General features: G+C 43.7%; 1 protein-coding gene across 2 annotated transcripts in view; it reads right to left on the bottom strand.

The window, feature by feature from the left end:
- Positions 1 to 4,593: 4,593 nt before the first annotated feature.
- LAMC2 (laminin subunit gamma 2) overlaps positions 4,594 to 11,947 on the bottom strand; it is a 56,394-nt gene continuing 49,040 nt past the window's right edge. For both annotated transcript variants that reach the window (XM_021682772.1, XM_021682773.1), the window contains 4 exons: positions 11,269 to 11,468; positions 9,376 to 9,534; positions 9,183 to 9,282; positions 4,594 to 6,310 (listed from right to left, as the gene is read on the bottom strand). In XM_021682772.1, the coding sequence (XP_021538447.1) occupies positions 6,057 to 6,310; positions 9,183 to 9,282; positions 9,376 to 9,534; positions 11,269 to 11,468 (713 nt within the window). In that variant the 3' untranslated portion in view covers positions 4,594 to 6,056. The remainder of the gene's footprint in view (positions 6,311 to 9,182; positions 9,283 to 9,375; positions 9,535 to 11,268; positions 11,469 to 11,947) is intronic.

Here is an 11,947-nt window from a genome sequence, read left to right as displayed (position 1 = left end):
GGAAAAGAAAAGAGGGAAACGGATCCCTAGGGGAACGTGACATTTTCAAGGATGTGAAGGTTATCTACAGTTAGAGTTTATTATGAGGATCTACATGAGCAGATCCAAGAGAAACCAAACATTTTTTGTCTTTTTGATGCACCCTATTACTCTGCTGGGTTCTGTGGTCAGGCTGCATTTAGTCCACAGCCCATGAGAGGGAACCAGGCTGGCTGTATGCAGTTCGTGTGGGGGTGGGAAGGTGCACAGGAAGGAAAAGAACAGGGTCATTAGAAGATGTCTGGCATGAAATGGGGCAGATCTTATCTTGGTGGATCACAGGGATTGTATTAAAATAGCTTTCCTTAAATATAAGAAAAAGTGAATTTCCTTTTGGGTAGAATTGTCCATTCCCCAACCTGCGCCATTCTTCATTTGCTAGGGGGAGGGTAGAGCCCCCTCTCTCAGTCCAGGGCAGGACATTGTGGCTGTGATCCTGCAAAGGGTAGTACCAGAAAGATTCAGAGTCTGAAGTAGTGCCCCAGGTGCCATGAGGATGACCTCTAGTCCCTGACTTCCCCTCTGGGGCCCCCCTTCTTCCTCCAAAGGCCAACTCAAGGCTGGCATGGCTCTGAGATTGGGAGAAAGGCATGGGCTGCAATGATCACGTTAAGAGGGGTCAGGAGCCTCATTTCCTGCCTACCAATGAAGAACATCTCTCCCGCTCTTCTGAAAGTGGCTGATATGAGTAAGAACAGGCAGGAGGGAAACCCTTTGTGCCAATGACTCTTCCTCAATGAGTGGCCCTCTGGGGAGCCCTGTGCTGCTACCCGACAGGCTACCCGGTACCTCATTTGCCGCCCCCTCCCCCAGGCAGTCTCTGGGGCCTTCTTGCTTTCATTTTCCTTGAATGTACATAGGAACAGGGGAGGAAAGTCTCTTACTGAAGTGCCTGAAACCCAGAGCTAGAGCTTCTAGAGACGCTCTTCTTACATCTCCACGTGGCGAAACTTCCCAGCGTTTTCTGGTCTCATACTTCAGCTTCTCAGAAAGAATAGAAGAACTCGCTGTTCTAATTAAGTAGAAAGTGAGACTCAGTAATCAAACTGCAGCAAAAGGCAGAGAATTATAGGGAGAGATGACTGTATTTTAACAACCCAAATCTACTCTCTCAAGCTGCTATAAACACACACTTTAGGGGACTAAGAGAGAGAAGCATGTTATTGTAATTCCATTCATCAAAAGAGTGATGCAAAAATCCGTAGAATTTGAAAAGCTCAGGATCTCTCCCAAGGTACCGCAGGAAGGCCTACAGGTGAGATGGGGAGGATGGAAACAGGGACTGATTTTGTAGCCCTTCCAATTAGGATACCCGAGGAATAGCATTGTGGTGAAGGAGCCCATGCTCTCGGTCAGATTCATCCGGTCTACACCTTTCTAGAGCTGCCCAGTGAACTCAATTCTTTATGTGGTTTCTTGGTCGTGTCAGTTTGGGTGTCCTATTAGCCTGTTCTAGTTACTTGGGAATGAGCTACACTCTTTCCCTTCAGTCTAGCCCAGGTCCAGAACTCAGTTTGATCCGAACAGTCTCAAGGATTGGCATGGGGAGGGGGGAAGCTTTTTTTTTAATCGCTTTTGGTCACTGAACCTACCATTTTAAGAGTAAGATTTGCTTTATGAAAATCAATTCATTAATAAAAACTACATTGAAGTTGCAACACCATTTCATAGTGAAATATTTTGAGTAAAATTTTGTTGCTAGGATAGTCATGGACAAAAGTTTTATCAGCAAAATGTTTGAATTACATTAATAAATAAGACAATGCTACTAGTCCTGTGTCTGTCCAGAATCTTCTCTGCGAGTTGCAGAATTAATAATTTTTTGTCATAGTCTTACTTGACGGGAGCCAACAGTTGCAAAAATGTTCTTTGAGCAGATTTTCTGCATGGTTTAGCTGATGCCACGTGTGTGATATGAAAGTATGTACAGCCACGCCCAAGAATCATAGGTAGGGAAGAATAATTAACAAATTTGTGAACTGTGCCTAAGAATTTTCAATTAAAAATTGAATCTTAGAACCTACCTAATCTTCATAGTCTCCTATTGGTTAGCTTTGGCTCACTAATGAAATTAGTTCTTTATGAAGCAAAAATGTATTTGTAAAAACTAAACTTGTATAACTCACTTTGGGTATAAAAGATCTTAAGTAAGACAAATCATTAAACTCACAGTTTTGGCAGTGTAAACAAGCAAAAAAAATGAGTAATTTGTTAATTGCTCAGTTCTGCTCTATTAGTTCTTATTTCATTTGTAGTTGTGACATGCATTGTGTGTTGGTATAGATCCAAGTGGTGGTTGTCATTAGCTAGTATCAGTCGTGATTCAGATGGTAAAATAGCAATTCCCCTTTAGGCCCCTCATTTAGGACTTAGCCACTTGTTTGTCAGATTAGCTGTGCTTTAAAAAAAAAATCACTTTGGTCCTTACTATGTGTTTTGTTGTTATTGTTTAAGATTGGAATTAGTTAGCTTTGTGCGTGTCCATCTGGGTTTGGTGGCCCATCATAATGATGCTTGATATGCCTTGTAAATTGATTACTTGTGTTTACGTTTGCTATTTTGGCCACAAACCTAAACGCTTTTTTTCTCTGTCCTGAGAGTATGTAATGTTGAAAGCTTGTTTAAAATTGGGCATAAACACTGGTTTAATTTGCTAACTTACATTAACTTATAAAATATATGTACTAACTATGAGTTAATATACATGTACATACACACTTCTTCCCTTATGACCCATAAGTAAGCTTCAGGTCTTGGAATTTCTTAGGAAGTTCCATGTAGCCCATAGAATAAAGAAAGCAGAGAAAAAAAAAACCTAATCTCTATTTTCCAGGTGGCAAAATTGAGCCACAGCAAGAATCCACAACGCTCCCATGACCATGCAAAAACATTGAAAGAAGACATAATAAATATATCCCAGCCCTTGAGCCTCATTCCAAACATTGGACATTACTGAGTATCTTCTTCCCCTTTTCCCTGGCCTCCCAAGAGTACTGACAAGAAACCACATCCTGGGATAAGATCAGAAATACATCTGCTAAGAAGCCATGGCCTATGGGCAGGTTCATTCCTACCCCCCTCTAAACAGAAATCCCTATGAGTCAAAGTAGATGATGATATGCATAATGGCCTACCAGCAGCACAATTAATCAGAAAGCTCTCAGGGGAGAAGTTCAAAGGAGTTTTTCACTACCGGTTAGAAATACTGATGAAAACGCGGAAGGACAGCTCTCTTAACTTGACAGAGTAGGACAAGACTGGCAACAGAGGCTAAGTCCTGAGTAGGCTATCTCTCAGCCACACACTCCTCTCTCTTCTTAGGGATAATTTGTCAGGTCCTCAAAAATGAGGGAATCATGTCCATACCAAGGGAGTCATATGAGTCACTTTTCCACTTCCCATCTCTATTCAGAGATCATCTCCCATTTATCAGGGAAGACATTCTATGACCTTCTTAACAATTTATTCCATTGAGGAGTCCTTTTATGATTGCATGCTATTAACTAATGGAATCCCTCACCAAGTTCCCTAGAACATACACTGCTTAATCTCATACTTGGCAGAGACAGACGCCAATCACTAGCTATGCATTCTAATGAATTATCCCCTTTCATAGAGTAGGATTGTCACTGAGACATGGCTTCTTACCAAGGGGCTGTATTTCCCAGACCCCTTGCAAGTCAGATGTGGTCATAAAACTGGGTTCTGGACCATGGAACGTGAGAGAAAGTGACGTGCATCCCCTCCCAGGCCTAGCCCACGGAAACCTTCCAGGTGTCTCCCACCTCCATGTCTTTTTCCCTTTCTAATCACTGGAATGGAAATGATTCCCAGGGCAACCTTAGAAGTCACATGTTGTAAATGGCAAGGTTCTGGAATGACCATGCAGAGGGTCACCCTACCGACTTTCTCCCCATCTGTTATGAGAGCAAGAAAAGTGTCTCCTGTGTTTGAGTAATGTACATTTTTAGGTCTATGTGACATAGTAGTTAATCTAATCTAATTAATACATATACATTTCCTGGGCACTAGTTGTTAACTACAGTGAGAGATTTATAGGACATGTGGTTGAGCATGCCAAGACAGGATTATAAATTCACTTCTACAGAAGGTAAAGCAAAGTGATCAGACCTCTCAGAATTTGTGGGGTTAATGTGGACAGGAACAGAATCTTTTCCTCAGCCACTTGGCTAGATGGCCAATTCAGGATCTTAATTTATTAGATTTTTATTTATTAAAAAGCATGACACTGTACAACAAACTATTGATTTTACCTTAATTTCATAGCCGAAGAAAAAAAGACAAAAATATTAATTAAAACCCACCCTGTTCAGGTTGTTCCAGAAATAATTCCTTCTTTATGCTGAGGAGACAGCACCAATTAACTCTTATAAAGTGCTCTAATGGTTGGAAAGGGCAAAACAAGATGTTCAGAAAAATGTGAACTCTAGGACTCACTGCTATTTCTGGGGCACTTTAGTTTCCATTGCTTTGGTACCTCCATCTTAGACTTAAGAGTTTGACAAGTTAGAAACTGACCACAGGCATCTAAGAATTATTCTTTATTCAAAAACACATCCATGAAAAGCCAAGGAAGTACAAAGGCGAGCCTGCACCAACATCTTCCAAGACGAGATGGAAGCATCTCTGGTCTTTCCAGCGATTCCCACTGGTGTAATCATGACTCAACAGTCTGTTGCAATCAGGTGTGGAAAGGGGAGGAGTGACAGCTAGAATGCAAAGAAGTGTGCACAACCCAGAGCCATCCCGGCTTTGCCAAAACCCAAGTGCCCCCCTGGGAGTGTCTTACAACATACGTTCTGTTGAGAAATGAGGTTGCAAACCAGGGGGTTATTGCAATAAAAACCACTTGTGATGAACAAGAGTTGTACCTTTAAATTTATTTTTTTAATGTTTGTCTTCCTTACTAGACAATCAACTCTGTGAGGGCAGAGACTATGTCACCACTGTACCCCAGCCCCTGACACACAGCAGGGACTCAATAAATATATGTTGTAAGGATGGATGGATGGATGGATGGATGGATGGAAGGATGGAGTCTACCCGGCTCCAGTGTGAGTAGGAACATTCTCTGCTATAGGCAGAGAGAGTGAGAAAATAAAACACAAAGACACATACAATTTTTAGCATTTGAAAAGTGGGATTGAATAAGGACTAATAAATCTTCTAGATAATTGTACTTCTTTCAATGCCCAAGCTATATTTTTCTATCACTTTGAAACCCAAAAGTAAATACCTTCCCAAAGTTTGTTTTGCTGGTTGGAAATGCTTTAATAAAAATGTAGTCTCTAACTAGTCATGGCATCATCGGAGAAAGGATGTCACTTCCAGGCCCCAGAACTCAAAGGTGGCAGGACCCAAGCAGGCACCATTGCTCCAAATGGACCAGCCTTACAGCCTCTCACTCCACCACTGTTCACTTCTTCCAGCTTAAAAGTAGAGCACATGTTCACAAACTGGGTGGTAAGTGGGAGGAACTCTGGTCAACAAGAAGCTTGCATTGGACACTATAAGGCAATAGTATTTTACTGGCCACAGTGTGACTGGACTTCACTCTCTGTTCAGACATTGAGAAGAATTTTCTGGGTGGGCAAAGTAAAAAAAAAAAAAAAAAAAAAAAAATTCCGTTGGTCACATTACCCAAAAAATAAGCTGACTCTAGCCCAGCAGCATCTGTCCATACTCCAGGACTCAGTCTGTGACTCTCCTGAGGCAAACACCTGGCCGTGCAGCTTGTCCTTCCGTCCAGTCTACCCTTCGGGGTCCAGGCCGTTGGCCAGTCTCATACCCAATGCTATCTGTCTCATTGCCCAAGTAGTATCACATTGGTGTAACAAGACATTTATCTGGCCAAGATCTCAGGGATGGGTCAGGTTCAGTGGACCTGAGCATGCCCATTCAACATGTTCAAATGTCTCCATCCCACCCCAACCACATGAGATGGCTCCTGAGTTATGCATCCCAAGAACCTCAGTTGGGAAATCTCTAGAGCAGATTCACTGTTGCTCAAGAGCCTGGGTATTGTAGCAGCCTGGAGGCAGGTTGTCCCTGATGTTCTCCAGGTTCTTCACGTCAGCTAGAATCCCATCTATGCTCATCTCCAGCACGTGGAGGTGGCCCTGCTGCCGACGTGCTCTCTCTTCCAGCTCTGACATCAAGGGCCTCAGCTGGCTGTTGATCTGAGTCTTGGCCCGGAAGAGCTTCTGCTCCAATAAGATCAGCTTCTCTTCATCCACACTGCCAGGCTGACCTATTTGAGGGAATGAGAAAAGAGTTAATATAGAAGAGCTGGGGTTAGATCTCCTTGAACACCCGTGGGCCCTCTAGACCCTTAACTAGTTCCTGTTTCCACCTGCCCAGAGGAAACAGTATGCCGTGCTTATTCTAGGGGGATCTGGCTGGCTCAGGCAGTGGAGCATGTGACTCTTGATCTCAGGGTTGTGAGTTCAAGCCCCACGGGTGGTGTGGAGTTTACTTAAAATAAAAAACTTTAAACTAAAAAAAATAAATAAAAGCCTTATTTTACACTGGGATATTTTACACTTGGACCACAATATAATATAGATAATACAGAAAATGTTCCGAGAGCTCTAGCCTAGTTACTAGTTATGAACAGCCCAGTTCAAACCTCTGAGCTCTATAGTTAAGAAATGGGAAGCTTGGATTTCTCCTTTCACGTTGGGGCTGACAGTGCACGCTCTGAAAGGATGAAGGCTGAAGGTCACTGGAGACCCAGTACTGTCCAAGATGCCCTTCCTACACAGCTCACCCTCGGATCAGGACCAACTCCAAATTATGTTTATTAAACTACCCTTAGGAAATATCTTGCTATTTTCCATTAGAAGACCTTTAGAAACTGGCTGGGCTTTTGGGTTTATAGAGGCCAAGGTATGCTTTGCTATTTGGGGAATAGATTCCAGCTGTTTGGAAATGATGTAAGACTTCATTCTGGCCTGAGACAGTGGGAATCTGGCTAGATATTCATTTATTTCCCATATGAAATGTAGTCTTATTTGTTCAGGTATGTTTTACCCATACACAATCTAAAACTAATGTCAGCACGAAGGGCACCTGGCCAAACCTGTTTGATGTGCATAGGGTCTGGGTGGCCTTTGGTCAATTCAAACTCAAGGTCAGGTTGCCTCCCATATCGGAGCTGCGGTGATAGCATTTGCCTGCCCGAGTTTATTGTGCCTGGGGGTGATGACATGGTGACTGGTCCAGGACTCCAGGGAGCAAACAGGAGAAACAACACCATAACAAAAATGCAGATCCAGTGGATCGGTCCTTCACCGAGGAGCAGGGGAGATTTCCAGCACTTCGGGGTCTATGACATGCCGAGAAAGTTAAGTAAGCTTGGGAACAAAACCACCATGTCCATGGAGAGGCAGTACAAACTGCTCAAAAAAGGGGCAGGAGCACTGGCAACAAAGAGATCTCACTTCGAATCCCACCTCCAAGTTTACTATGTGATCCATGGGACCCTATCAACCTCTCTGAGCCTCAGTTTACTGCTCCGTGAGATAAAATAATAAAAAAAAATAAAACCTGTCTCACAGGACCTTTAAAAGACTTAAGTGATATTACACCAGAAAACACCTGGCAGAGTGCCTGACACCTAGTAAATGTTTAATAATTCCCACCAACTTATTTCCCCCAAACTCTCATTTTCTCTTGAAAGGCCCTATTCGTTTCATTACCTTTTTCAGAACATTAAACAAAGCTGCTAAAATCTCCACTGGGGAGTTGGGGTTTTTGTTTTTTTTTTTTTTTTACCCTTAGAGGCTCTTTACTCTTTAGGGCTCATTGGACCACAAAGCAGACTCATTAGTATAACAACACAGACAATATTGATCTCCCAGGGTAAGTGAGGATGGTACTCCACAGAAAAATCAGATTTTAAAATTCTTCAGCTAGGGCGCCTGGGTGGCTCAGTTGGTTAAGTGTCTGCCTTCGGCTCAGGTCATGATCCCAGGGTCCTGGGACCGAGCCCCATGTCAGGGTCCCTGCTCAGCGGGGAGTCTGCTTCTCCCTCTTCCTCTTCCTCTTCCCCTCCCCCTGCTTGTGTGCTCTCTCTCAAAACAAATAAATAAATAAAAATCTTAAAGAAAAAAGTAAAGTTGTTCTACTGAACCTAAAAGGTAGAACCAAGCCTTTTCCAGAATGTGGCTGGAATCAGTGACTGAATCCTTTGTTCCCTATCTGCTGCAGTCCACGCTTGATAAAACGGGCCGAATGAGGGTTTGCTATCAGATTTACCAATCCAAAATGTTAATCCTCATCAGTTTTTTGCAGGGGAGGAATTCTGTGGGTAAATCTGAATTCTTGCCACCCTGTGCCATCACATCTATTTTACTTGAAAATTTTGCAGTATCTCATGTACCTACTACCTTTACATTTCTTCTGGGCTATCAGCCAGGTAGGCCAAGTCCCACAGCTGGTTATATCATGGTATAACTGTGGGCTGGGGACAAACAGCAGAATCGGCAAGTAACTCTTGACTTCACAGGCTGGGAGAACTCCCCTCTCACCATTTCTACTGCCGCAGAGCCCAGGCTCTGTCATCTCCCTCCTCGATTCCCTCTGCCATTTCCAAAGTGGTCTCACCCTGCCTTTTGTCTAACCAAGGCTCCTCCACTCACTCGTGCAACTCCACTTAGTGATCTTCCTGAATCTACGGTGATGATGTTATTCCTCTGCCCACAACTGCCTACAAGCTTCTCAGGATCAAGGTCAGAATCCTTAGCAGGACTGTTAAACTGTCCAGTCTTCTCTTGAGCTGTGAAGTTTGAATACTGCCTCCACAGTTTACTATGGGATCAGTGAGACATGATTAACCTCTGTGTGCTTCAATATACCTTCCCTAAATACACCCAGATCTTTGAGCTAAAGACTTTCACCTCCAAGGGCAACAGGTACTCAGTGACCCATCTTTAGATGGTAAAATAGAGTCCAGAAAATGTAAAGTTGTGTGCCCAAAGTATCTGGGCCTAGAAATAAAACAAATTTCTGATACCCTTAAGGGTACCCTTAAGGCTTCCATTTATCAGGGCTAGGTCTCACGCGTCTTCTGGGAGCAGCCCTGAAGCACAGGGCTGGAAGTTTGTGGATACTCCACATACTTATTAGGTGTAGGATGCTGTCCAATGAGTTGAGTGTGTCTTGGATCGTAGCTCCAGCATTCTTGGCTCTGTTATCAACTCTTTGCGCTTCTGTAATTACCTGAAGAAAAAGAAATACAAAGCAATCTTGAAAGGGTGTCTCTCATATTGGCGGGTTTAAAGGAATCTCCCATGGAGAACGATGGGAACTGACCATCTGCACTGCGTCCACATCCAGGTCAAACTCTTGCTCCTTCCTGGCCAGCTCTCCTTCCACTTCCCTCACCTCACTCTTCAGTGTGGCCAGTCCCTTCTCCATGGCCAAGGCTCCATCTGCTGTCACATTGGCTTCCAAGTTCAGACTTCCTATCTCCTGGGAAAAGAAAGGGAGCCAGGGACGGGAGGAGAGAGAGGGGTGAGGCACAAAAACGTCCCAGGGACAAATAGAGAAAAAATAAACAGCTGCAGCCAGACCCTGCTGGAGTAAGTTAGATGAACAACAAGAGTCAGACTTGGAGACACACCCTTCCCCTTGGTGTGTGTCTCCAAGTCTGACTCTTGTTGTTCATCTAACTTACTCCAAGCTCTGCTTCAAATAAATTAATTTGGGGGTATGTCTGTAGGGACTAGGAGGGTCAGCAGTGAGACACTGATTCCCTCACAGGTCAATGCTCACCAAAAAGTGAACGCAATAAAAACTATTTGGGAAAACCCAGAGGGTGAGAAATTCACATCATTTCCTGTCATAGTTCTTTGCTGCCACAGTCATTTGAGCAACTTTACTGGGATCCTTGAGACAGTTGAGTTCAAGGTGCAGAGAATGAAAATGGGCTACAGCTGTGGCTTTTGTTTTTATTAGGACAAATTTTATCAATATCTTTACCCATAAGCTGTTATTAAACATCAAATTGCAGGTATCTCTGTGCTAAAAGCTATATTAAGAGAGCCACATGAAACTGGTCTCCACCCTCAAGGGACTTAAAGTTAGAAATTATTCTTGCAAATTACCAAGTGGTCCAAGAGAGAGGTCAAATAGTCCAGATACTAAGAGTTCCCCCTGAGCTCTCTAGAGTTGCATAAGCTTTCTAGAAGTCATGCCAAAATGAGAGCTAAGCAGCTCTCTTCCAGCCGAGAAGCACAGCTTCTACTACAGCATTTCACATAGGGGTTGTAGTGTATCTAGTCTATCTCTCCCCATTACACGGAATGCTCTTTGAAGAGAAGGACTGGGTCTTTCTCATCTTCATATCTCCAGCATCAAGCACAGCGCTGGCACATAGTGGAAACAACAACAAAAATGAATACGCAGAACTTAGACATAGAAAATAGAGATAAGGGAACTAGAACTCCAGAATTTCATAATCTTGAGTCAAACACTGATGATTGTTGTTATGGGGTTGAACCGTGTCCTCAAAAAGATATGTTGATGTCCTAAATCCCAGGACCTCAGAACGTGACCTGATTTGGAAGTAGGGTTGTTGCAGATTCAATTACTTAAGATAAGGTTATAATGGAGTCCAGTGGGCCCCTAATTCAAAATGACCACTGTCCTTATAAGAAGGGTCAGAGATATGCAGGGAGAGAAACCCCACGTGATGATAGAGGCAGAGACTGGAGTGACGTCATTGCAAACCAAGCAACGGTAAGGAGTGAGAGTCACCAGCAGAAGCTAGGAAGAAGCAGGCAAGGTTTCTACCCAAGAGCCTCCAAGGGCCTGTGGCTCTGCTGACATCTTGATTTCTACTTCTAGCCTCCAGAACTGTGAGAGAATAAACTTCTGTTGTCTTAAGCCATCTAGCCTGTGGTACTTTGTTACAGCAGCTCTAGCAACACTAATACAAGAGTTGATACAAAAACCCAATCTTGGATGGTTCTTCTCATGGTATTGTCCAAAAAGGGAGCTGAAAATGAAGGTTCGAGCTCTTGGTCAATGAAAGCCCTGTGACTCAACCAACAAAAGGGGGACGTAAGTGGCTCTGGGGCTGCCATGAACCACGACAGCACTCTGAGATCTAGGGGCCAAAATGAGCCCAGTGCTCTCTCTCTTCCCACACGACCCTTATGTTTGGGGCTGCTCATGCCAACCTGCGTTTCGATTTCTCTTTACCTGTTGTATCTTGTCAGTGATCTCCAGGGCCTCCCTGGCTGCGGTCTTGGCCCTCTGGGTGTCGGCGGCAGCACCGCCCAGGGCTGTTTCTGCTTGCTTGGTCTTGTCATTGGCATCTGCGACCTTCTGGCTGATGTAGGAGAGTCTCTTCATGGCCTCTTCCGCTTCTGCTTTTTTGTCTTCAACCTGCAAGTCAAACTCTGAAATGAAGACAAGAAAACAAAAGTGTCTTGTGAAACTTACAAATGAAATTGAATGGGGCTAAAGTTTTTAAGAAAAATCCCAGGAAGAGGGTTATTACTGCCTGGGGGCAAGAGTGTGGGAAGTTGTGGCTGTTACTGCCCTTTCTTATCCAGCAGAAAGCCACTTAAAGGAGGCACTGAAAGGGCCATGATTAGATCGTTGCTTAGAGAAACTGACAATCAGCCTGCCCTGGGTCGCCCCACCACTGCAAGAGTATTAAGACCCCAAAGTAGATCAGAAATAGGTGAAATCTCTGAAGCCCAAAGTTTCAAGCCAGAGCCTTAAACCCGAAGCTGCCAATGATGAGAATTGGAGGTTGAACAGAATGGATAGAGAGGTTCTTTCTGTGAAGAAAATCCCAAGACTTGAGAAATGTTTCTTTTTTTGTTCTTTCGTGAAAAAACCTGAAATTGTAACCAAATCTCTACAAGGCAGA

Source organism: Neomonachus schauinslandi, chromosome 6, assembly GCF_002201575.2.
Source record: "Neomonachus schauinslandi chromosome 6, ASM220157v2, whole genome shotgun sequence".
Lineage (NCBI taxonomy): Eukaryota > Metazoa > Chordata > Mammalia > Carnivora > Phocidae > Neomonachus > Neomonachus schauinslandi.
Note: the sequence above shows the minus strand (reverse complement) of the source record. Positions and strands in the feature narration are given on the sequence as shown.